The following is a 26190-nucleotide window of genomic DNA, read 5'->3' on the forward strand; positions in this document are numbered from 1 at the left end:
CCCTGTGCCAGTTCAGTGGGTATGGCTGCTATGGCTGTTAAAAATGGAGTCGGCTAGCTGTACTCAGTGTGTTATCTGGTGAGCAATGTGCTGTACAATGTGTTAAGTCAGGGAAGAGGATGGTTTTTTACTGACTTACTGAAAAGTGTTGAATCACACTGAGAAAGCTTACAGCATCCAGCACACGTCAGTCAGAGGCTTCATTAGTTGTTGGGCAACTTGGGTTGTTTTACACACTGTGGCACTTCCAATCCTGTGTGCAGGGTCACCTGCACAAAGAAGAGATCACAAGCAGATTCAAAACTGGGACATCCTCAGCAGAAAGCATTTGTGAAGGCCAAGAGCAAGTAAATGACAGGGGAAGCGCTGTGGGACTTCAGGTCCAGGTTTAAGTCATCAAGAATATTGATGGAGATATTGAGCCCCTGAAATAAACAAATTTCTTTCCCCCTGAACACCTTGGGGTCTAGAAGACAGGTGTCTGTATCTTCTCCCAAATCCAGCCAACAGCTGTAGGTCCCCAGCAGTTCTGCTCGCTAAGTACAAGGTGGATGGTGTCTTCGTGTGAGGAACCCTTGAGTACTTCAAGACAGGGATCAAACAGTGGAACCCATGTACAAAATAGAATAAAATCCCTTTCTCTTTGCTGTCCTGGCAGAACAGAGCACAGGACAATTTAGTGCTCCTTCTGTAACCTAACAACCTTACAAGGTCAGGGTTCCCACACAGGCCTACCAGAACAGCTGGGTCAACACCATTCAACAGCAAACACAAGCTTAGTCTCAACAGTTTCCCTCTTTCCCCATCAGCCACACTGTGCCTTAACTCAGTTGCAGTAAGAAATACAAGCCAAGTAAAGCATGTAGGTAGCTAAAACTGAAGAAAGATTGTGAGTACAGATCTGTGTTGAATATAACAATCAGGTGCCCAGAGAAGTGCCTACATCTTCCACATTGATGCATCAAATATAATATAGCTGTGAAACCCTCTTGAAAGATCTGGATGCCCCCAGTAAAAAAATGATGAATGTTCACATACTGATAAGGCCATGTGAGGTTTCAGTTTGAGTGTTTTAAATTATGAGTGTTCCACCCTGGCTGTATTGGTCCCATCTGATCTAAGCTGACCTCCTTTCACCCTCGGGCTCCTGGGTGCTTTCATAGGTTCTTCCTTACACTATGTCCTGTTTCTAGCCATATGCAGTTGTCTTGAAGTCAAAGTATATTATATGTAAAGAGAGCTCCTCCAAGAGGAGATCCTCTTGAGAACAGAGAGCAACCTCCAAAATTCAGAGCAGGAATGATGTGCTGACTGGTCTTTTCTGTCGCACTAATTCTCTGACCTATGTTGTCGTTGCTCTGGTTACCACTGTACTATTCACTTTTCTGTCATTAACCAGTGTTAATAATCTCCAAACATAAGATCCAAGAGGAATGAGGATACTCACATTTTTTAGTCAAACAGGCAGAGGAAGCCATAGCACTGCTGCTTTCCAAGTGGAATGTTACAGCAAAATGAGTGTAAGAATTAACGTGTGCTGACACTTTTTTGTTTTACAGTGTTACTCCTCACATCTGTGAGGCAAAGCAGATCATCAAGCGCAGCTTTCCAAAAAGTCTTAGTAGCCTGAGTGTCAGTTTGAGAAGGAAAGAGCTCCTGTCTGTGCTACCTAGAGATGACATTATCCTCCCCCAGCAGCAATGGCCAGTACCATACATTCTCCTTCAGATGAGAAGGGTAAGTGGGACTGACCTGCAGAAGACTTACCTGGACGTTTCGGTTGAGGCTCAGTGCAGGCATGAACACACCTTCGACGTTCTCAAACGCTGGAGGCCCTTGCTGCTGCCCATTTATGTAAAAGGTCAGGCTGTGCTTGTTCAGATCCAGAAGAACACCAACAGTGGCACCTTTAGAAACTCCTCCTTCAGTCCTAATGTACAAAGGGACCACACTGTTGGTGAAGGCAGAGTGCTACACCGCGGCTGCTCTCTCTAGGACAAGGCAGTCACTAAGCCAAGGGAGAGTAGGGCACCAAGGTGAAACGATTATCCCCATGGGATTTGGCAATGACTGACCTACACCTTTATCTGAAGCACATGTACCACATTCTTAGGAGCTTAACTGGGGAATCCTGAAGAGAAATTAAGTCAATCTCTCCTCTAACCGCAACCTAAAAGCTGAAAATGGGGTCCAGAGCTAACAGGCCCTCTCAGCTGATGACAGACAGGGAGGTGAGCAGGTGAGGTCAATACTGCACGTGCCGGACAGGAGCCCTGAAGACTCAGCTCCTCAAAGCACCCTGCTATAGGGAAGTGATGCACAGCAAGGAATGAAAAAGCAGAAAGCTGGCTTCCTAGGCAGTCGTTTTTAATCATTTTGCCTGCAAACAGCTCAAGACTCAGACTTCCAATACTCACCTTGGCATCCCCTCAGGGGAGCCAACTTTCCAGAGACCGGGGAGCCAGCACATGTACAACAGGGTGATTTTGGGGAGGAAGGTGTGGCTGGTTAGGGATAAGTGTAGCTCCCTGACTGACAAGGTGCTCAGCAAGTGTGCAGGCATGGTTATTAATACCAGTGATAATGGATTGTGTCAGGAGCAGCTGCTGAGAGCTAGGGTGATATCAGAGCTTGCCAGGACGGACTGAGCCAGCCATTACATGCTTGAGTGATTTGACGCTAATGCACTTTGATTTGGGGGTGAGTCAAACCCAGGATTACTTTAAAGAGCACTGAGCAAAAAAATCTACTAGATATGCAGATTTGCCACAGGCACTGCTACTCTGCTAATATGGTGAAGGCTCTGCGATGGATTTATAGCCTGACACAATTTGTTCGGGGTAAATCAGATTTCAAATAATTTGCAGTAGGAAAGGAAGCAGCTGTCTTTTGTCCCACACACTCCCTCAGGCACACAACATTCACAATTTTAACATAAAATTTATCACAAAAGGTAGGCAAACATAAAAAAAAAAAAAAAAAAGGGGGTGGGAAGGAATCAAAATATGGTTAGAAAGAATGTAGTGCAGGGTAAGACATTTTCATTTTGACCACTAGGTGTCAAACTAGTTTGTTTTAGACGGCACAGCATTTCCTCTGAAAGTAAAGGGAGTTTTATCTGTGGTGTAATAGTACAGAATACGGTTCTGACTTCTCCATTGAAAACTCTTCAAACATTAATTGGGTAGCTGAGAATCATAAATTGACTCTCAGAGGTGTCAGATTTCAAACTTTACCGTTCTCAGGTTCTTTTCATTTGCTTTCTGTGCTATAAGCATTAATAGGTTTCTCTTTGAGCTCTTCTCCAAAACCATCATTTTCCAACAAGAGTGAAGATGCTAACCTGTCCTCAGCATCTCAGTATCTCGACTATTTTTTTAAAACCGTTAAATAATAAAACTCATGATGAGATTGTGGGAAGCAACAGTGCTATGATCTAGAGCCATTTGCAAAGAGGCTACGTTATTTTTTTTCTCTCTTTAGGAACAGTTTTGATTGTAGGGCACCATCTTTTATATCCTGCAGTGTTTTAAAATAGACTTTGACATTCTTCTAAATGACATTGATTCTCTTAGGGGAACAGAAACAGCAGCTTTGCCTTTTTGATATTATGATGCTCTTTCCTATATGATAAGCTAATTTCCTTCTTGTGGGCTAATTAACTGTGTGCTGCACTGTGACGTTGAGTGACTTCTCTGCAGCCCCTGGGGACAGCCCAGCTGAAGAGGAGATAGATGCTGCCTGCAGAACCCAGCCGAGGCAAGTGCAGGATCCAGCTGAGGTCCCTCCAGGAGCCACAGGGGTGCAGGGGCATAGCAGAGGGATGGGGACCCTCTCTCCCTTCCTTGCTGCCACAAGTTGTACAGGACTTCATCCAGTAGCTTGCCCCATTCCTTGGCCACCACCTCCCCACAGTGAGCAACCAGCTCTGGGAGGATGAAGCCAGGGCAAAGACAAGCAGGGACACTTTGCCATGCTGCTACCAGTGAGGCTGGACTTTTTCTGAGGCTGAACAGCTGCTCTTCCAGAGCATCCTATGATTTCCTTGTGAACAGTACTTTGAGGACTCCAGTGCTTTTTGGACTACTGTTAAGGCCATTTTTTTTAAAGGAGAGATGAGAGAGTCAAAGTTTCATGAGAAAATTTATGCAAGGCATTTCCTTACTCTTTTGTACATCATTTAGGCAGTATTACAAGGTAATTTTTCTAATACATGCCTTCCTTGTAGTAAAAGAAGCCAGCTAGCTCAAGAGACTCAAATTGATGTTCCTCTCTCCTGGTACACTGCTCTGGCAGCTTGTGAAAAAGCTGCTGCTTTACTGTAATGCATTTTTCAGACTACCTAATGACACTTGTACCGTAGGCCCCTAGTAACCTGCAGGCCATGTAAAAAGAAAATACAACTGTGTTATAATATTTCTTCAATAAATACTTAGAATTCATTGCATGATAATCCCGTTTTGAAGATACGCACCACTCATTCAGTATTTCAAGTAAAACCTACTTCTTACACCTCTTTTCTCACAAGGCTGCACATTTTTATTTCTGTGCACAGTGGTAGGTCTTGAGTGTGGAAGTGCTGTGCAGAAGCCTGGAAGGCCAGAGTACAGATAGGGGAATTTGGCTACCATGAATAATACCATTGCCTGTGGCAGTGGAGGCTGTTATTCTAAGATGCTTTCAGCAGCAGCTTGGACAATGTGCAGAATGGCACTGCATGGATTGGTTTGAAGAATTAAGAAGGGTAATAAGTTTCACTGCTATTGAAAAATGAAGCCTGGCAATTTGGGAACACTTTATAATAACCTGAAGAATTAGTTTAACTCTCCATTAACAGTATTTTAATCATGAGCTTTCGAGTAATTTGACAACTTTACCACGTCTAACATCAAGGATAGTATTTTTCAGTCAATTATAACATTTTTTTTTCTGACGAAAACCTGGTCTTGGGATCTATGAAGTCAGTGAAGAGACTCTCCTGATCACAGGGGGCTTTAAAACTACTCCAAAATCTCTGGATTTTGACTTCCCCTCTCATTCAGGATAAAATATTTCAGTGTGATTTCTGTCTCTTTCTTTACATAACCATGTGGTGGCTGGAGTATCACCTATAGCACCAGGTACTCCTGCCCTTGGGAACTTTGCCGAGGAACAGATCTACTGCAATGAACGCCAGTGCCTCTCAGCAATGGGCATACAACCTCTCTGGTAGGAACTGATTATTTTCAGGAACAGTGAGGCTGAAGGTTACCTCACAAAGCTATATCCCTACCCTAAGGTGTATTTTAACCAGTTGGCTCAACCTATTCTCAAAGGTTCCCTCTGTTTTCGATAGCATTAGATTCTTCTTTTCGTGCCTCTTCTAGCATTACAGAAGTCATGCTAGTTTTTAAGGATGTAGACAGGTCCAGTTTTGCATGCTATGAAGGAACAGAAAAGTACTCTAAATGTGACAGGTCCCACCAATAGGTCTTTCAAGCTCCACCTCAGCTTACCCTTGAAGCTAGTCATTTGTTGCCCTAATGTATTCTCATGAAGATTAGGACGCACAAAATGATTACCAAGATGTAACCTCCATGACAATAACATTCAAGAGGCTAAAAGCTGACAATAAATCTCCTTTGGGCTCTGATACTGTGCTGTCATGCACTTGTCTCCAGTGGGGAAAAACAACTAGGCATCAGTCACTGTTTCCACAAGACTATTACAGCTAATGAGTTAAAAAACTGACCTACTTGACTGTCACAGTTAAAAATATAATGCCTAGACCTAATTTCATTGAAGCGGATGTGATTTCATAAGACTACATGCCCTTTACAAGTGTACTTCACTTGAACAGATATTCCACGGGTCTATCCGTGCCCTGGATGTCCCTGCAAAGCCTTTGCGGCTTATGTAGTGAAAACTGGGAAACTATCACATCAACAGAAAGCACTCTGTTCTCCTGTTTAAGCAGGATGATTGGAAATCCAAAGTTTTTCCATTGTCTGTGGTACCCAGAAAAAAAGCTTTTGCTTAGCTTGTGTGGTGTTTGCCGGGAGGAGCACGCAGAGGACCAAACCCATGAAATAGGTTTCTGGGACAGTAGTACACAGAATGGTTGCCAGCTTTTTTCCAGAAAACATAAGCTGTTCCACAGAGCATTAAAATTAATACAGCTCAACATTACTTCCACCCTAAATCGAATCAAGATGTTAAAGGGACAGGGAACCTTTCAGCCTGTATTTATTATACTGATGTTATTTTACTTTCTGTTATCTTAGGACATGAGCTAAGGTCTTTGGAGCCATGGAAAATACTCCCGTTGACTTCAGATAGCTTCTGATCCAGCTACAAGGTTCTTCCACCTGTCTGTAATGAACTGCAAAATCAAACTAGGCTTCAAAAACTCCCAGCAACTGCAGTATACTTACTTGAAATAAAAGTATGCTTTAGAGTATAAATGACTATTCAACATTACAACCAGCTTCAGGATACAGCGCATGTTTGCACTGACTTCCCTCTTTAAGGAGATACCTGCATTTGAGCATTTTAAAAATCACTGCTAGCATTCCTTATAATCATCTGGTATAACAGAAACAATACCTGAGCTAGTAAGTGTGGAAGACCTGCTGGGATAGTCAGTAAAAAAAAAAAATTGTTCCTGATCTGCAACAGACCTCCTACATATCCTTGGTCAGTCACTTCATCTGTACATCAATCTCCCATCATGACAGAATATGCATATAAATACACTTTTCCAAAATAAGCAAGAGGTTTAGGACTCTGAATCACGCTGCCAGTGGAGATCTTCTGAAGGGTCTCACCTCCTGTAGTACCCAGCTGACCTTCAGCTAGGGCTGACCCTCTTATGGGACAGAGAGAGCGAGCGGTGCAGTTCTGCTCTGGTGATACCGCAAGGAGCTTAAAGTGAAGTTGACCATGTCTCCTCTACACAGTCCAGCATCATGTCAAGGAAAGACAGCCAGCAGTAGGCAGAGCTAACTATCGTGAGTGCTGAAAGCCATGCAGCCATGTCAGCACCACACTGGATCTATGCTGATACAGGTTGTCTCTGTGTGATCCATCCCTGGAGGTAGCTTCAGTTAGAACAAGTTTCCCCACCACTCTGTCACACAGAGCACACAGAGCCTCGAAGCTCTGAGAGAAAGGGAGCTTTCTGGGAGAAAGGGAGGTTTGGTAATGATGGCTCAGGGGCATTCTGAAATCCTTCTTTCTGTAAGCTGGTTATACCAGTCAAGACACTTTTCAAAGCGCTTCAGTCCAGTCAGTCAGTTGGATGGAAGCTGTCACTTAGACCCCACTGCCAAACAGCCCCTTGTGTCCAGCTCACCCCACATGTGACCTTCAGCATAACCTTTAGCCAGCTTTCAGGACTGGCAATAAACATCTGCATTTTGGGACCGGCGGCCACCAGTGGTGGCTTGCTGAGACCCCCTCCCCCGATGCCAAGCAGAAAACCACCTCAGTACTGAGGAAAGCATGGGCGTGGTGCTTACCGATTGGTGTGAGAGTTGCAATGCATGAACCAGCTGCGGTTGTTGTCAACGTACATGGCCCACGCCTTGTCATCCTTGCCCAGCATCATGTCCTTGACGACGTTAATCCTGGCAATACCAAAGGCTGGATCCGGGTGGTTGTCGTACCGGTCCACGTGCAGCTCCCAGTAATGCACGCCCTTGGAGAAGGCTGCTGTGCCAAGAACAACCCGGTCATCATAGCTGTTGCAGGTGGCAGTCTGGTTGTCATTGGACAGCACTATGTCTCTGTGAGCTGAGGAGGGGTCGAAGGTGAACCACGCCACTGTGGGAGGAGAAAAGAAAAGGCAGGATTATGGCAGAATGTGTTCAAGTCTCCTCTGCTCTACTTCAATTAGGAGAACGAGATTCTGCCTTCCTAAAGACCCCACTGCACTTCCAAGTAAATACAACCAATCTTTCCAGGTTACTGTAGGCAGCTCCACAAGATTGCTTTGAGCTGGTACCCTGCTGTTTTTCAGCTCAGAACTGCCTTATATTGTCTGTGCTTGTTCCTGTGAACATAAGCTGCTAAGGGCAGTGACTTTCTGTTCTCACACAGTAACAAAAAAGTCATTGAGGAGACAAAGGCTTCTCTATGATATGGAAACTGCTCACATAGGTGAACTGGTTCAGGATCACATTTTATGGAGATGTAGCGTGTCCATGCTGGTTCAGACTGACTTCACCACTTTATCAATGAGGGGCAAAAAAAAAAAAACAGGGAAAAAAGCACAACAGAAAAGCCTCTTAAAGTATAAATATTTCATACTGGCCTATTTTGGCAACACAGCGTAAAAGTGGAAGTGATAATAGCATGCACTTCTTGATTCATTACAGTATCATTAACAAAGCTGAACTTCTTGCGATGCCCGTATGGATGTCAAGTATAATTACAGAGGAACAAGCATGAATTCCCATGTCTGTATTATCAAACCTTGCTGTGAAATTGAACCAGTAGTGAAGGAAAACACAAATTCCAAAGATATACGGGGAAGTGGAGACAGAGTGGCACAAAAATATCCTGTGTGTTGCATAACTGCTTCTGTATGCTAAAACCAATAAGAATTTTTCTTATTTGAAAGACTTCTCCAGCCAAATAAAATTGCATGATTTGAAAGCAGAAGTGTTACAGATAGTGGAAAATCCCCAAAAGTGGTAGGAGGAGTGCTCAGTCCCTGTGCACACTCAGTTTCTGGCCTCTCTGCTCAGATGATCCAAAATCTCCATGCCAGTAAATGCCAAAGAAATAGGCGGGTATAAAGGGATGCAGGTGCCCTGGCAATGAGACCTGCAGTTTTTCACTTAGAAACTGGCAAAAACCCAACTCACCATCCGACGTCTGTAAAATAACTGTCTTGCTGTAAGGACCAACTCCTGATGAGTTAAAAGCTTTGACTCTTGCATTATAGGTACTGTTGAAATGAAGGCCGTCAATGGTGCAGAGAGTCTCCTTGCCAACATATACTTCCTAAGCATTCAAAACAAAAGAAAGAAGGTAGGACCTAGTTTAATTGTTTCTCTGTGCCCTGTGACCATATGTTAAAACTTCTAAATACAAGCTTCTCATTGCTTCCCAGCATGTAGAAGTTATGCTGTTATAACACGGACAGCCGCAGCACACAGCCACAGGGCAGACATTAAGGTTGGTTAGCAGTGGAGACACTAAGGTAAACATGAAAGTGGAAGGATACAGCAGTAAAGGGCAACACAAAAAGATCTTAATTGCCATCCTCCTTTCCTAAACATCTACTCTAAAACACTATTTTGGATGGTAGTCTCAGTGTCTGACCCATCACAGTCATTCTTATATTTACGTAGGACCAAAAAAGTGGAACATGGAAGAATCAAAAAAACAAGCAACAACAGTTTTATTCTGTTGGAAAGGCTGTCTCATGACTGTGTTAAAATGTAATTTTGAAACCTGCAAACACAGGGCCAGAAAAACACTGATCTCCTAAAGATGAGGCTCACATGCATCACATGATGAAACAGCAACTAGACAACAGAGACATCATAAAAGTCTACAAAGGTTTATTAAATAGCAAGCACTTGTATAATATGACATATTTCAGGAGGAGGAACATCTAGGCAGACTAATTAAGAGGATCAGTTGCACTACACAGTTTATGATGAACTGGAAGAAGCCTATAAACCTCATGGTTGTTGGAAAATGGAAAAGAAAATGACAGAAAAGTAAAAAATCCTGTCTTGGCAGTGGGTTGAAAGTCACAGTTCTTTTCCACCTCAAATTTCTCTGATTCTGTGAAATCCATAGATTTATGGTAGCAAAGGCCCAAAACAGCTCAAGGCTGTGACTAAGCAGACCACTCAGGCCCCAGTTCAGTTAAGACACTTACATATATGCCCAAGAGTAGTCCTGTTGATTGATAGCCTTTGATATGAACCTAAAGTGAATCAAGCATATTATGGATAAGAAAGGGATTACTAAATTTTAGAGCAGACCATGTGTTTGCCCACTTTGCTACCACAGTGGCTGCTACAAATAACAAAATCTCTTGTGTCATGACTAAGCTGATGATCTTTCGTGGAGAGAAAGAAGAGTTTTAACAGAATAGCTTAATTTATGTCCATGTTATAACATATGCTGCCTGTGCAAAAAGTTGTATTTGTGGGACAGCTCTCACATTTTCTAATCCATTTCATATTTTACCACTGCTTGTGTTTATGCAGGTTGATGCTCTCTGCTGCAACAGGAGACAAAACCATTCTTTAAATCCACCCATCAGTACTGACAAAGTATAGTCAATGTCAAAGCTTTCAGATACACAACCATTCACAAAAAGGGTCAGCAAACTTATTAAAATGGCACTGCTGAGGAGCGTGCAGTTTATCTTTTAATGGGCAAAACTGAGGTGTTTCTACCACAGCAAGCAAAGTGTTCCCCTGAGAAGCTGTCACCCTAGATTTTTAAGGATTGAGATGGTTTTGTATCTTTTTCCATCCAAGATCTTGACATGGCAGTGCTGGCAGTCCTAAAGCCTTTACCAGTCACAACCCCTCCCCCAAGTGGGCTTGGAATGTTAACTATTCACAGGTATTTATTTAGATGGGAATAGCACTTGGAAAGGTTTATCCAAGACAATAGAATTCATAACACCTTATTCCTAACTCTTCATTCACCACAGTGACAACACTTACCTGTTAATATTAACTATATTGGCAGCTCCCAGAAGCTGTCCATAAAGGTACCTTTGCACATGTTCAGTAATGGGGGCCAGACTCTTCAAACCCATGTGAAATTATACTTGGACCAAGGAACTGAGGAGACCTTCCAGAAATGCAATGCCCTCATCAAAATGGCCTGCCAGTATCGCGGTCCCTTCTAATGGGGGGCATCCAAATCAGGTGCCTCTGCTTGCTATGGGTGTAGCAGTTTGGCAGAGAGAGGCAGTTCCTCAGGTGGACCCGTGCCAGGCCATTTTCAGCTGATAAATCTTTAGGTTTCCAGTGAGAAGCCAGTTTGCAATTCCTGAAGAAATGCCATCGCATGGTTTTGGCAAAATTTCCCCTTGTGAAGAGAACAGCTATACTCCACAATGATCTGCAGATGCTTTCAAGGCACTAACCCCTAGGGAATGCACAGGGCCAGCTTGGTTCTGGAGCAACAGGAGCATGAAGTCTACCTGAGGAGAAAGGACCACAGCTTCCAGCAGGACATGGCTGGCAGAAAGGTGATCAAATTATTTCTGTTTATCAGGATGTGGCCCAAAGGGATGAGAGGCTCTGAGTACCCTGCACCTGCAGCCAGGACCAAGCAGTTGTGGCATCACCCTGAGGGTCTGGAAGGACATCACTCGGGATGCCTTCCCATACTTACCCACCCTGTTGCAGTGTGACTGCAGAAAGCTCCCACCAGCCCAGTCTCATCCACTCCCAGAGAAAAGATTTAGAAGTCCTGTATTTTTATGTAGGATCACATTTTTTACTCAGGAAACCAGGAAAAACTGAGTTGCATTTCTGGACCAAGAATCTCCGCTGTTGAAACAGGGTGCTATGGACAGATAAGAGTAGGGACTTCACAGAAATCTCTGTTTTGTGGAAGGAACCATTTTCAGCTCCTGTAGGTTAGTATGGGATTCTCTGCTTTGGTATACTCCAGGGGGACCTCAAGGCCCTCTTTGCCAGACCCCTGAGAATAAACTTGACCAAACTTCCTACCCAAGCTGGGGGTCCTTCTAATAAGCAGCATCTGCTCTGCTTTCTACATCCAGAGGAGAGAAGCAGGCAGGATTTGACCACCTGTATCTTCCCTACCCCCTCTCCCCACCCTTAGACAGACACAAATCCATATCCTGAGGAAACTCACATACAAAGAAACACAAATAAATGCTGAATGAAAATCTCACTCGGAACTGGCCACCATCTCCATCATCGAGCTCCAAGATATAACCCTCCACCGGGTTGTGGCTCAAAGGTGGCATCCTCCAGGCCAACGTCACGCTGTTGTTTCTGGTGCAACACTTCTCCAGCTGCAGTAATGGGACGGGTGGCACTGTAACAGGAACTGAGCACAGATTAGTGTAACTCTGCCCTGCCCCGTCAGTCTGTGCCGCGAGCAGTGAGGTGACCTCCCACCTCCCTTCCCTCACAGGGAAGTCAATATTTGGCAGGAAAAAGGTCTCTTCCCTTCCTTGAAACAAAAGGCAGTAAAAATGATATAACATAATGTTGTTACTCCTTTAGACAAATAATTTGGCTGAAATATGTAAACAGAAATGTATCTGGACATGCTTCTGGTGCCTCATAAGAACTGCAGTCGAGGACCTCATGACTGGTTTCCTTCTCAGGGGTCACTAGCTGGAAGAGCTTTTTTTCATTCTAGAGCACTTTGCCCCTGCTGTCCCCAAAAGGACAGAGGGAGCAGCAGTGGCAGGGGATGTCTCAGCCCAAGAGGTAGCATGGGAGATGAAGTGCTGCCAGGAAGCCCAGCTTGTTAATAAAGAATTGGGTTATTAACCAGCAGAGCAGCTGCTCCTCCCTGTGCAGTGGAGAGATAGAGCCTGAACTCCACCGACAGTAGGAAAACAATTCTTCACAATAGTGTTTCTTTCTAAATCTAGCCTAACAGACCCACACCCATCCTCCATTTTTTAATCAAAATCACCTTGGATATGTTATCTTTATGGCAGCCACACTTAAACTATTGAAGAAAATAGTTCTATTTGCAAATTGTATCTAAATCCCCTGATTCAGGTAGCAAAAGGAACTTCTGCACCACAGGAGACTGCTTGTTGCTTTCTCCCCTCAGAAACTGCAGGTATGAAGTGATCTACCAACATGCCTGTTTAGCAATTTGATCAGGAGAAACTCCAAGAGACTGCTGGCCAAACCAGCATCTTAAAAATAAAAATAAACGGAGTAAAACACTCATCCATGCCTCTGTGGGAAAGAGGCCTCCACCACACCTTCTCTGCTAAACACAACTAAACTCTCATCATTCACTCTCTGCTGGAAATTAAACGAAAATTTGGTCTTCTGGAGAGATCTGGCATCTGCCTTGCACACTGTTGGAATTGTACAGGTTAAGTGGGATGTAAGTGATGCATAGACCCTGTCTGGTCTTCTGCCTAAGGCTGAATTTCACTGTTCAGGATCATATCTGCAGAGCTCGACTGTGGCTTCCAAGGAGCTGAGTGCTCTGAGCATTCATTGATTTAGCTCTTAACAATGTCAGTTTGCTCTTCCTTTATCTACTCTGCTTGAGCCTCTAGTTTATTTTTCTCCCTCTGTCTCCGTGAGAGCTAAGCCCTCAAGCTGTTCCTTTCATCCTATTTTACCTCTCCAGATAAAAGAAGAATGCTCATGTTTTGTGTACAAAGCAGTCTGGGAAAATGGACACTGCTGTGTGTCTGAGCTAAAGCTTCACCCCCACTTTGAAAGTAACAGGAAAGTCAACATCACACTTGTGATAAGCAGTGCAGAAGCTACCCTGGCTTTCTGCTGGCATTATCCATCACCACAGTGAATGCGGATGGTTGGTAACCCAGAAGAATGACTGTGGTCTGAAACAAAAGAGCTTTATAAATTAGCTCTTGAAGTTTTCCTATGAAAAAAGAAAAAAAAAAAAAAAAAAAGCCTTGTTCCTATTCCTTGATGTTTAAGGATGATTCAGACGGTGTCATAAATAAAACCCTTCTTGTTTTTTTCACATGGAAAGTTCAGACTTTTATCTAGGAGTCACTCTGTCTGGAGAAGTAACAGAAATGGGACATTACAAGAGTCAAAAACCTGAAGATGAGAAATTCAGAGGTAATGGGATTTTTACATGAACAATTTTAAGTTTCAGGTTTTGTCTGTATTTGTTAGGCTGTGTATTTCCAGTGACTGAAGAGCCTGGGAGAAGATAGAGCTGTATCAGCCATCCACTCTCCTGACACTTTAACTAACCAGTGAACCCTCTCAGGAGGCATTCACCGGGTCCTCCCCTCTTCCCTTTGGGTCATCCCTTGGCCTGAACTGCACAACCTATGGTAGCTGAAGGAGAAGTAAGAAGCTCCCATCAAGCAGCTGTGCAGCTTTGCTGGATGACACTTGCTGTGCCTGCCCTCCTGCCTCCTCCCCTGGATGCAGACAGAGATTTGCCTTGATCTCAGATCCCCTCTGGGAGGAGAAAAGGTAAACACTTGTAAAGTCGTAGGAAAGTGTGAAGCAAGTTGAATAATCGGGACACTGGGATACACTCCACAGTGAAGAGCAATGGGAAAGGACTAAGAAAAGAAAAATATAGGCTGAGTGTCAGAAAAAAAAGAAGACTCAGATGTTAAATTACAGTGCTGTCCCACTTCAACTTAAAAGTCCTCTAGAGTTTTTGAAGGAAAGGATTAAGAATATAAAAGGGGAAATGATCCTGCATTGGCACAGCAAGACCTCTTAATGAGGCTGAAAGATGTCCTGCTATTCTACAAGTGCTCCATGCAGGTCAAACTTAGCTAAAAAAATGTGATACTGATGTCTTACATCAACTCAGAAGTTTCAAAACCACATCACTCAATGTATCTCACAGCTGATCTCCTCTCAGGATAGAGTAGGGCTGCTCAAAGACATTGTCTGTTATTTGTCCTCTTGACAAGCAAGTTGTTCAATTATGCCCTCCACCTTCCCAGATTAATTTTTAAAGGACTAAACACAGTGAAAGAATGGGATCCTCAGGAACATGAAAACTTTGACCTCCTCCAAAACTGTGGTACCACCCTGTAAGAGCCTGAGTCACTATTGTAGCAAGTGCCCTACCAATGGTGTTGTCAAGAGAGAACGAAAGAGCACAGGCAAAGACCTGTGTCCGTCACGCAGAGAAGACAGAACCAGGCATAAAGCCTACAATGGAACAGTTACTGTTTCATTATTATGGCTGTGCAGCTCATGGCTGAAGAAGCAGGAAAATTTGCAGCGAGAGGTATGTCTGGGGAATTTTCATGCACTGGTTTGCAGAAGAGGGAAGGAGTCACTTCTGACAAGGAGAAGTGACATATGAGTGAATATTCAGAGGTGGTACAGAAAAGCAGAGAGTAGCTATGTTTTTTCCTATTTTGTACCTAGTCTCCATTTTACAACAAACCAATTGCATGACAGTTCCAGCTGTCTGAACAAGACAAACCCGGAACACACATTTGCCCACGCCCATAGCTCACACTGAGGAAACGTGATGTACCTGTTCAGCCAGTCATAAAAAAAGACAAGAATTTTAGGCCGAGGCACTCAAAAAAAAAGCAATAGAGAGAAGAAAACATGGACAGAGGAAAGGGATCTGGGAACGTTCAAGATGCCAGCAGCTGTGACCTGTATGTGTTCCAGGAGGTCAGCTAGCCTGGGAAGCATGGGACTCTAGCCAATGAGCTATCACTGAGACCCTCTGGTCAACATGACTGCTTAAGCATTACTTCTGTACCTATCACATTTCTGCACATTTAATTTGTAACCAAATTGCTCTTTCTGTAAAAAGAAAAAACACTCCCATATCTTTATTTATTGGGATGAGTTTTAGCTTTGGGTTTATAGAGAGTCCACCAGTAAGGCACATGAACAAGTCATCAAAGCAAATGTAATGTGATTTGTTCTCATTTTTATTCTTCTTTGTCTAACAGAGTGAATCAATGTTTACTTACAAGCATGCTTTCACTCTAAATGACCCATGCAAGCTCACTGAGGTTGAATGAGGCCAGAGTTTGAAAAAAATAAAATATTCATTCAGCCATGCACTAAGCATCGATAACAATAGTACAGACCTGACATTGCAAGGCTTTTGGGACAAAACAGCTTGCAGTTGGAAAAGCCATGTTGGCCTTGTTCTTATATATTTCCCCAAAACTCCCTTTATAGATGTCTCTGATGTCTTCAATCTATCTACTTGTCAGATCAACCAGTATAATGACTCAACAGCACTGCCCTCAACACCAGCACGTGGCAAAGATTGACAACATGGTGCGTGAGGGTAGGCAGGATTGGAGAGAGGCAGATGTGAAGAGATACATGGATTTTAATCTGTGAAATTGAAGGCTCAGGAATATATAGAGGTCCTGATGGTGACAAATAGCCAAACATTGCCTTGCAACAACAGCTTCTTTCTCACAGTCAGCAAAGTCATGTTTCTAGTAAGTCTGCGTGCTTGCTGCTGAAATGCTGAGTTGCTTACTTTGTGGTACCTCTGTTTCTAGATGCAAAACCACTATGCATGAGAAGATAATGCAGAGCTGGCTGAGGTCATAGAGGAAAAATTTCAGATAAAAAGAATGCTGAAGTGTCAGACTGAGCAGTTCAAATGCAAATAGATTTGCTGTCATAAACTAAAAAGCATAAATACAACTTTCTGTACTAAACAATCCTAAACACTTATGAATGTTAGCTTGGGACCAGTCAGTGGCTTCTTCTGCTTGAGCACACAGAGGTGTGAAGGGGAATAATGCCACGCCTTATGTACCTTCAGGAATGGTGGCCAAGTTAACACCATTTTCACCACTCTTTGCATGGTGTATACATGGTCACGCCAGTTGTGCTGATCAGCCTGATGTGACATGCAACAAGTAGTCCCTGGTCAAGGCCAAGAGAGCTCAAGGAAAAGCCCTTCCTCAGGGCTGACTGTTAAGGTACTTTCAGGGAGCAAAGCCTGAGGGTATTTGTAAGCTCTGTGTAGGTTTGGGCAGAAGCAGTCCTGTCCTCTTCTCTGCTTCTCAGACTGTGTCTAGTTCTGTACCAGAGCTTCCCTGCAACCATATGATAAACCAGAGCATAGCAGACAGCACTGTCTTTCATAAAGCTCCAATGAATGTGGCTCCTTTCAAGTCTTTTAAGTCTTCAAGCTTAAAGCCAGATGAATGTCCGAAAGCCAAATACCTAAGCTGCTCTTACCTCAAGTGACCTGTGGTTAATTAGCAATCTAAGTGGATAGTTTACCTAAGCTTTTTTATGTTTGGGAAGGAGAATGGTGGAAGATTAGTATTAAATATATTTAACAATAATATGGACAGCATTAAATATAAATAGATTTAATTAGACACGTGTAGACAATATTCAGAGAAGTTTTATTAGTGATACTCTTTCTCACTTGACTCCAGTTTCCTGGTTGTCATCATTTCACAGGTGCTTTTGGAGTAACTTTAACACAGCCCCTTTTTGCTAAGAGGCAAACCATTCTTGGTGAGAAGACTTGGGCCTTTGTTTATCCATTGTTTCTCCACATATTAATGTGCCAAACTATCCACCCTAATTACTTCATCTTGGGTCTTTTAGGTTCAGAATTAGGCCCAGAGAGAACAGATAAACTGAACAGAAATCTTTATGCTTGCCTGGAGTCAAAAAAAAGCACATCGGACATCACGACACGAATACCCTTAACTCATTCACTGATTTCTGGCAGCCTCTACCCTGTCACCCACATGTATAATTAAGGCTTGAATCACCACTGAGGGAAGCTAATGGCAGCATTCCCAGGGACCACAATGGCTTTCAAAGCTAGCTGGTCTGTGGATCCACCTAATTCTGATGCAGCTCTCATCCTGCTCCGTATAAACCAAGCTCATTACAAGCACATGATGTTAAGATTTTTTATTTTTTTTTTTGCCAATGGCACCTATTGCTCATCAGCTTCTGCTTTTAAATGGTCTTTTTAACCTCCTTTGCCTTTAGCATGTCCCTCAGAATCATTACGATACCTGGAATCAGGGGAGGCTGTAGCCACAGAGCTACTTCCCTTTGTGAATCTCTGTCTCACAATTCGTTTTTAAGCTGGGCACTGTTTACAGCACAGTCAAAGGGTGGGTGTTTTTTCCCCTATTCAAGCATATATGTGCATGGGGGGGAATATTTATTTACTACTTCAGCTGTTCCTGACAAGACAGGGGTAACTGGTATTTTGAACTAACCATGTTAAATCAAGGAAATCTGTACAATGGCATACACTTCCATGCAGCTAATGTCTTTTTAATCTTCAAAGCTAACAGATAGACCTACTATGAAGAGTTTTATCTTTTCAAATCTTTAATTGCACCTGATGTCTCTATCTGAGCTTGTTGAGGTCACTGCATATGAGGTGAGAGTGCCTTTCTAGGAAACATCCAGTGATCTGAATTTGCCTGAAAACCTTTTAAAACCATCCAGCAATTTCAAGCCATTCCTCTTTCCTCCCTCTGTGCTCCTGTCCCTCCCAGCACTCTTTCAACACATGCATGAAAAACAGAAAAAATAAAATCATAAAAGCTCACCCCTACATTTCATCTGAATAAAATCCAGCTGGTGAATCGACTGCAGTAAAGGTTCACTATCCAGAGTCAAGTCAAACTCAGCAGACACTTTTGGCTCCAAGGCTCCTTTGACCCACTGTTCCTGAGATACCTGAACACGTTTGATTAAAGCATCCGAAATCTGAAAGAGAGTATCAGGCATTTAATGAAACAGCAGATGCAAACACTAAAAGTGACAGAATGTCTGTGAGATACAGCACAAAGAAAGCAGGAATACAACAGCACAACAGCTGAGACAGGATTTGGTCATTCTGGGGAGTGGTCCCTTTATGTTGCATCCTTTCATCTTCTCTTTTCAAAATGAATCTCATCTACAGGTAGGAAAGTAAAAATCACTAAAATCATTAAAAAGCCTGTTAAGATTATGTTACATATCATGCCCCTGAACACCACATATACTTCCACACTCTGTTCTCTGATCTGCACTCCAGTTTTCTCTAATGTTTAAAAAGCAGTTGCACAAAGAGAGGCTTAAATGTTACAGGATCTCTCCATTCAGCAGAGATGATTCAGTGGATGAAAGATGAAAGAAATAAAAAAATCACATGGAAAGGAAAGTGCATATTTTGCACAGTGAGGGTGCTAAGTTGTCAGATAGATTTTGAAAGAATATCATGGATTTTCTATCATTACATCAAAACTGAATTTCATTTTTAAAGCTTTGCTCTAGCTCAGCCTACTGACAAGTAGGCCAAAAGTCAGACTAAGATGATCACAATGGACTCTACTGGGAATGAGATCCTGGCTCTGTGGAAATCAATGAACTCAACTGTCCTTGAGTTCAGTGAAGCTGACAGTTGGATATCTGAAGTCTCTCCCAGTGAGCTTCCTGTAAATCACAGGGAGCACGATTTTTTTCTGGATAAGCCAGAGACAGTTCTTTATTGCAGGAGTTCAGATACCTTTCCTCATTACTGTTACTCAAAGACACTCCTGCCTAAGTCCCTGCAACAACAGCTCCTAATTAGTCTGTGCACCAAATGGAGGAGCATCTCATAGCCTTCCTACAACCCTGGAGTCACTTATTGGGATGCTGGATCCCTTGGCTGTGTTTCAATGTCCTGGCTGCAGGAGCAGTTGCTCCAAGTAATGCAGTGCCTCAGTGTTTGCTGGTTGCCTTGAAAGCATCACTAGATAAACCAGGAAAAGGTTGAAACCAAAGTATTTTCTTATAAAAGGTGACTGTAAAGAATGAAGCCACAAAGGTTACAGGAAAAGTAAGCCAAAATGAAAATGAAGCATGTGTCTAGCTAGTGTGTAGGATTCATTTGTCCTGCAGGATCCAACTGACAGCCCACTAAAATCTGTGGTCTCAAGACCGATACACATAACACATTCCCCACTCTTGCCCGAGACCAGATGTGACAGTAACAGTCAATCTGGAGTACTAATAGGTTTAAGTTGGCTAATTCTCTTTTTAGGGATGTTGTGACAGCCCTCTGACATTCCTGCACTCATGTGTGCAGCGTGCCCTGTTCAGCAGCCAGCCAAGTGCAGATCATTTTGTCTGATGTGCCTTTCTTAGGCAACTAACAAGGCAACAAAACTAATAAGACAAAGTAAAATAATTAATAAAAATAATAGAATTAATTAGGAAAAATAATTAACTGCATAATAAAACTGTTACATTTTACTCATCAACAGACTCTTTCACTGCTTGCAGCTAAGAAAAAACATCCTGCAAATTAAGGCAATTGTTGGCTACACCATTATTTTGCAAAGAAGGGGTACCTTGATCCTCCAGCTACAAGACAGGTCCTGTAGCCCCATGAAGTGCAACAACCCCAGCAAAGCTACGTGCAAGCTCTTAAGGCCGGATTTCCTTACAGGGCAGATGTTGAAAGGACTCGTTCACATTGGAAAGAGTAATGCAAAGGGGAGAAGCAAAAAGGGGAGAAGTACTATGATGAGTCACAGACCTTTCCAAATTGGTCAGAGAGCTCTGTGAGGCCCTGGAATAAAATAACATTCTGCACAAAATTATCATTAAACACACAGCAACTTTCTCTTCACCCAGAAGGAAGGACTGGCAAGAAGAAAGACGTCACCAGTCAGGGAAGTGGTGTGAATAATTCCACACTTCAGTCAGAGTGTGGCTGTTCAAAGTCATTGCTTCACTGGGACATTCATGCAGTCACCAGGCTACCTGAGCTTTTACACAGTACTAGCAGGAGTGACGATGAACCTGGCTTGAAAGCAGAAAAAACTAATTAGCAAAGCTGTCCATTTTCAGATTTAACTTGAACATATTTTATTTTCTCCAGAAAGAAAAATACCTGTAAAAACCCAGAGGGATCATTTTCTTTGATCACTTCTAGGCAGTACTCCATAAGTCCCGTTGACTGGCGTAGCTTCAGTGTACAGTGATTTATCTGGTCCCAAACAACCTGGAAAACAAGCATCAGTACATCTCTGATGACTGCCCCAGCTTACAGAGAATTCTGTAGATTATTTCAGAAGAGACAACAAATGGAAGAGAGTGTTAAAGCTATGCTTAATTTAGCTGCCATATGGCCATTGCCATATCTCCATCAGCTACACTCATTTGCTCTGTACTGTAAATACCGATAATTAGCTTGGCAAAATGTTGTGCACAGGGAATCTCAATTTTCAGAGCAGATTAATTGCTCAAAGATCAGGCTTGCTCAGGGCAGAAAGAGCACAGAACATGTTTCTACATTTTCAGTACTCACGTTTACAATCACACTTGCACTAAAATCTGCACTTTTAAAAAATCCTTCACATAAAAGGCAAATATTAGAGAGGATAATGCAGGGATGGCTTTTTGCAGACTATACTCTTATCGTTCTCGTCACTATCAATCTTGCTCTGCTTAAGAACACACTGATGGGATTAAGAAATAAAAAAGCTGCAGCTCATTTTTTCCAGATTTTAGACTTGATACTGCTGCCACATGTCTGTAGACTAGGCCTATTAACAGTGTATTCAACTGCACAGCTCCTGAAGTACAACACCCTAACAGGAATAAACTGCAGGATTAGCTGTGCTGTTAGCAGTATGTCCTAAGTGCTGGTTCTTGTTAGGCATGGATTTTTTTAAATGCTGATCTCAGGTAGATTTTCCTTATGGCTTCCCATGTTAGATATTTCACTTCAATTTTTCTTTCTGTCTTAGATACTGATAAAGTTACTGGCACTATAATACCCCAAAATCACATATGCAGTTCAGCATTTCAAGAAATGTGTCTACTTAAACATTTCTTGACTGCCACTTTGTTCAACCAAAATTAAGTTGGGCACTTTCTTCTCTTTACTCCACTTTACTGTGTTCCTTTAATATCTTTCAAGCAGCACACGGATTTCTGGAGGTGGATTGCCTGAATTTCAAAGGTTTGAAGAAACACCAAAATCTCATCATTTTATTCAGGCAGAAGGTCCCAGAATCCAAACCACACCAGCTTTCACTGATAAGCATCTCTTAAAAGATAGCCCCAAACCTATCAATAAAGATCAGTAAAGACTGATGGCATGATCCAACAAACTGCTGAAGTAAATGTCTCATTTTAAGTGTGTAAGCACAGTTCCACTGAACTGCTGAACTGAAACCTGTTAAAGGACTTCAGGATTTGTTCACTAAGCATTTTCATGGTGTAAAGGGCTGGGCACTTGACAAAATGTACAGTAACATCAGGTGTCAGCAGCTGAGCTCAGCTGATGAGAGTTGTGCTCACCTTCAGCTTGTGCTCACGTTCTTTGGTCACCTTTGTGAGCAGTTTTGCCTTCTGTCGTGTTAATGCATCAACCAAGGCATCACACTGAGCGACAAGACAGGCTTCATAATCCAACCCGTTCTCCTGGAAGGTGAGAGTCATACTCATCAAAGAAAGCATATTTTACACTTAAGCTATTACTCATTCTTAGCTGTTTTTCTATTCGGAAAATATTTCTTTTCAAGACCTCAGCATTTCTGTTCCTTTCCTGATTTCAGTATAGCTGTACCAGTAATAGCTGCATGCTATTAAATGAAATGGTAAGATGCTATACAAATAGCGAGCTTACTTAAAACCTTGATTTACTGGCACTTTCTGGATAACAGATGCAGTACAACGTACTGTAAAAGCAAAACCTAACATACACAGCACATACATATACATAAAAAGATTCTGCCACATTCTGCTTTAATTATCCCACTGCAGCAACTTTGAAATCACTGGCACTACACCATAGCAATTAGAACAGAATTACGGACCAGAATCTGGTCTATAGGCTTATTAGAAGGGAACTGATTTGGTACAAAGCCCTGTGACTCGTATATTGCTTGAAGTACGTTTTAAGAAATATCCAGCACTTAGCAGTGGAGCAGTGGTATTTGGTAAGTGGTATTTGATTAACTTTAAAAAAAAAAAAATGGCAGTTTTTTATTCACATTGTGGTAAAACTCTCTGCTAGGCAGCGGCCAGCATCTGAGTTATACAACACTTGAGCCTCAAGTAGTGTATCACACTAGCATTACACAAACCCTGATCCTATCAATGGGGAACAAACCCTACTACCACAGAACCCCATGAAGCTGTAGAGACCCGAGTAGATGGTACTCCAAGGTCCTGAGCTGGCCCTCCTCCTGTGGATGACTTTCTCCGGCCATGGAAATGATGCTGTAGCACCCATTCAAAGGGAGGTTCTTCCTCACTTCCTCTGCTCATAAGACTAGAAGAAGGAGAAAGCTTTCAAGCTACTCTTCTGAGCTTGAAAGCTTTCAGCTTTCTTCCCAAATACCCAAATGGAAAAAAGAAAAAGCATCAAATGTGAGACAATTTTAACACGTGCTGGAGGAGAAGCCTCTCTATGTAAGACATCACATGCCCATAACTTGTTAATATCTCTTAGCTCTTTTATGTTTTCTCTTCATTTGCTTTGTCTTCATTCTTTTGAGAGCAGAATTTTCAGCACTGTATTCCCTTCCCTCACTGTGATCCACACATCCTTTTCTCCAGCTGAGGGATTCAGGGTCACTCTACCCTGAGAGGCCCCCACCGCAGTCCTAGACCTGCCAGCCAAGATGGGTGGGAGGGAGAGACACCAGACGGCTCAGTTGCTGTTCACAGGTTTGTCTCAGACTCTTCCTGTTTGCATCTCTCCCTCCTCGGCTTGTATCACACCCAACTCCCCCTTAAGCCCACTTCCATCCAGCTACTCTTGAAATGTTGGTTTATGTATAGAGCCTGGATCAGCTGATGGCTGTAGTACATCATTTCTCTCCTAATTTTCTGTTCACACATCAACCAGGGTGTTTGGCGGTACGCCTCTTCCAAGTGAGAAAAGATGAAATTGTTACAGCAGATGGGAAAATGTGAAAATCAGATAACGACAGCAACAAGGAGGAGCAAGGACGCAACAGAGGCAGTGAGGAACAGGCAGTTTCTGAAAAGAAGAGACCAAGAGATTTACAAGTGACCTCAGAAAGGAGAAGGGAAGGAAAAAAAAGAGGGGGAAACGATGGATCTGCAAAGCAGGGAAAAGAAAAATAGATTATAAAGTTGTAAACTGCCCCAGGCAAGATAAAAGCACAGCTCCTGGTAGCTCTGGCAAATGCAGAGGGGACATGAAGATTGGAGATGACTGTCTGGTCTGCTGTGCATTGAGACAGCACAATAAAATGTACATATTGCTCACTCCTTTGTGTAAACATACATTTTAAAGGCACTTTTGCTGAGGGGTAAATGTCTGTATGTGTGTGTGGCAGCCATCACAAGACTTCTATTAAAAGTAACCTGCTCTGATATACATGCTTCTGGGTAGAAACCTACACACACACAAAGGCTACATCTATTCCCCCAAATAACAGTCCAAGAATTGTTTGAGTTTTGTTTTTTTTTTTTTTTTTTTTTATCCAGATGCCAAAAGCCACATATCAGCTCATGACACATCTAAACCCCTTCCCCTCAAATAGTATGGCTGTATCACACCTGCCTACCAGGCGCCTTCCCTGGTATGGGCCATCATCAAATGCTTCTTGAGCATCACCTGAGAAGAGTGCAATTTGCTACGGGAGAAAATCACGCCAGGGAGCTCATACAAGGGTTGAAGTGTGCAAGTGATCATCTCAGAGCTGTGCTCTAGCCTTGCTTTAGCTAGGCATACATATGCAGCTGATTTGGTTTGTTGAAATTTGATGTCCTCAGTCAGACTCAGAATGTAGACTGGCTCAACATCGGAGAGTCAGATCCAGCTTTGTGCCCAGACATGACTGAACGTTAGAGGGTGACTACTGGATACAATTTCCTCCTCTGAGCTCTCCTCTAGAATTTTAAGCAATCATCAGCATCAAATAAAACGCTTGGTCTTTTGATCTAATTGCAGCAGCTCCCTTATGCAGAGCAATTTGGCAGTGATTTTATTGAAACACATTAAAGAATTTTACCGCATAGTCATAAATAGTTGTAATAGGCCATCTTTAGGTTTCAGGAGGGAAAAATACATTTTTAATGGAGCTAGGTGACTTAAGAAAATATTAGTGATAGACTATTGTTTTGGATGACTTCTCCCATCCTAAAATAGCTATATTTTGCCTATAAGAATAACTGGTCTCTAGAGGTGCCTGTCTTTCTCCTTGGACAATAAAAGAAGCCTAGATGATTAGGTTAGATGAGCTACATAACTTTTAAATAGGTAAAGTCAGCTGAGAGAAACCTCCCACCATGTCCAAAACATGGCAGATGTCAGGTACCAGTGGCGGCTTCGATACCAGTTTCTTTCAGTTAGGTGTGCCTTTTTTTTTTTTTTTTTTTACCAGTCTATTAACCTTGGTTTGTTCTCCTCCCCACGTAGCCACAGAAGACTACTGTGAGGGTGGGTAGTTATGCTGCTCTGCAACAACCTGAGAGCTTGGCCAGAATTTGTGGTACAAATTCATCATCTGGAGTGTTAAATGGAATATTTTAATGATTAAGTTCTAAAATAAATACAGAATTTTAGTCTTCTGCTTTGGCTTCCTGTTACTATCAGGCACAGGACTTGCTTATTGGTGGAAGATGAGCTAGCAGCAGAGAGGGCATACTGTAGAGCCGCTGATGTCTAACACACAGAAAACCCACCACTGCAGAGCACCACTGCTGTAGATATCATGTGTCCTCTCCAGGGCACTGCACAGCTCAAACTACAGCAGTACATTTCCAGCCACACTCTGCAGGGTGAGGAGGACCTTGAGGACCATCTGACCTCCAGCACCGATGAGTCTAAATTTGTCTGAAAACGGGTCTTGGTTCCGTTTTGCGTCTGTGCCCTCAATTACTGCACTCACCATGGGCCCTCTTATGACTATTAAAGCTGTACAATTATAGGCATGAAGATATCTTCTGCTTCAATAAATGACCACATTGATTTAGCAGCGTTTGTTCTTCCTTTTTTTTTTTTTGTCTTTCTACAAATACTCCAATGAACAGGTTGAGTGGCTCTTGCCCAGAAATGAGTACATTTTTAGAAAATGCAAGATGGAAAACAAGTAGTAAATTTTGAATGTGTTAAATTGAGAACTTATCCTAAATGCCCAATTCAAACAGTTGCAGTCAGGAAGGAGCCCGGAAGCATGACCGAAGGTTTCAATCAAATACTAATCAAGGCAGCTCAGATGTCCAGTATGGAGTAGCAGCTTCTTGCAATAAATAGCAAACAATCAAGAACCTAAGAGCGGCTTGCAGGCATTACCTGATGAATAATTTTTCCTAGTAAATCCACTCAAGAAAGGCTAGATGATTCCAGGAAAGATGAGACTAGCACAGGAGACAAAGTCATCAGATAAATTATTCACTCAGTTCTATTGATTACTGTATTACCAAAAAACAGCTAATATTCTACAGTTACCTGGATCTGCTGCAGTAAATTTTTCAGCTGAACCAAAAATTCTTTAGCTTCCTTTGCTTTATCTGAAACACCATTTAAAGCCTGAGACAGCTGTGC

At 42.6% G+C, this 26190-nt stretch overlaps 1 protein-coding gene across 1 annotated transcript; it reads right to left on the minus strand.

Annotated features, from left to right (window-relative positions):
* Positions 1-203: 203 nt before the first annotated feature.
* On the minus strand, positions 204-26190 carry LOC103778646 (tripartite motif-containing protein 67; the record flags this gene model as incomplete). Its single annotated transcript, XM_008946242.1, has 9 exons — positions 204-269; positions 1768-1930; positions 7500-7803; positions 8850-8988; positions 11888-12033; positions 18236-18395; positions 20551-20661; positions 21966-22088; positions 26095-26190. Coding segments are annotated over 9 exons (1308 nt in total), but the record flags the coding sequence as incomplete, so codon positions are not given.

The sequence above is a fragment of the Merops nubicus genome, unplaced genomic scaffold (genome assembly GCF_000691845.1).
Source record: "Merops nubicus isolate BGI_N331 unplaced genomic scaffold, ASM69184v1 scaffold45378, whole genome shotgun sequence".
In the NCBI taxonomy this organism is placed as follows: Eukaryota; Metazoa; Chordata; class Aves; order Coraciiformes; family Meropidae; genus Merops; species Merops nubicus.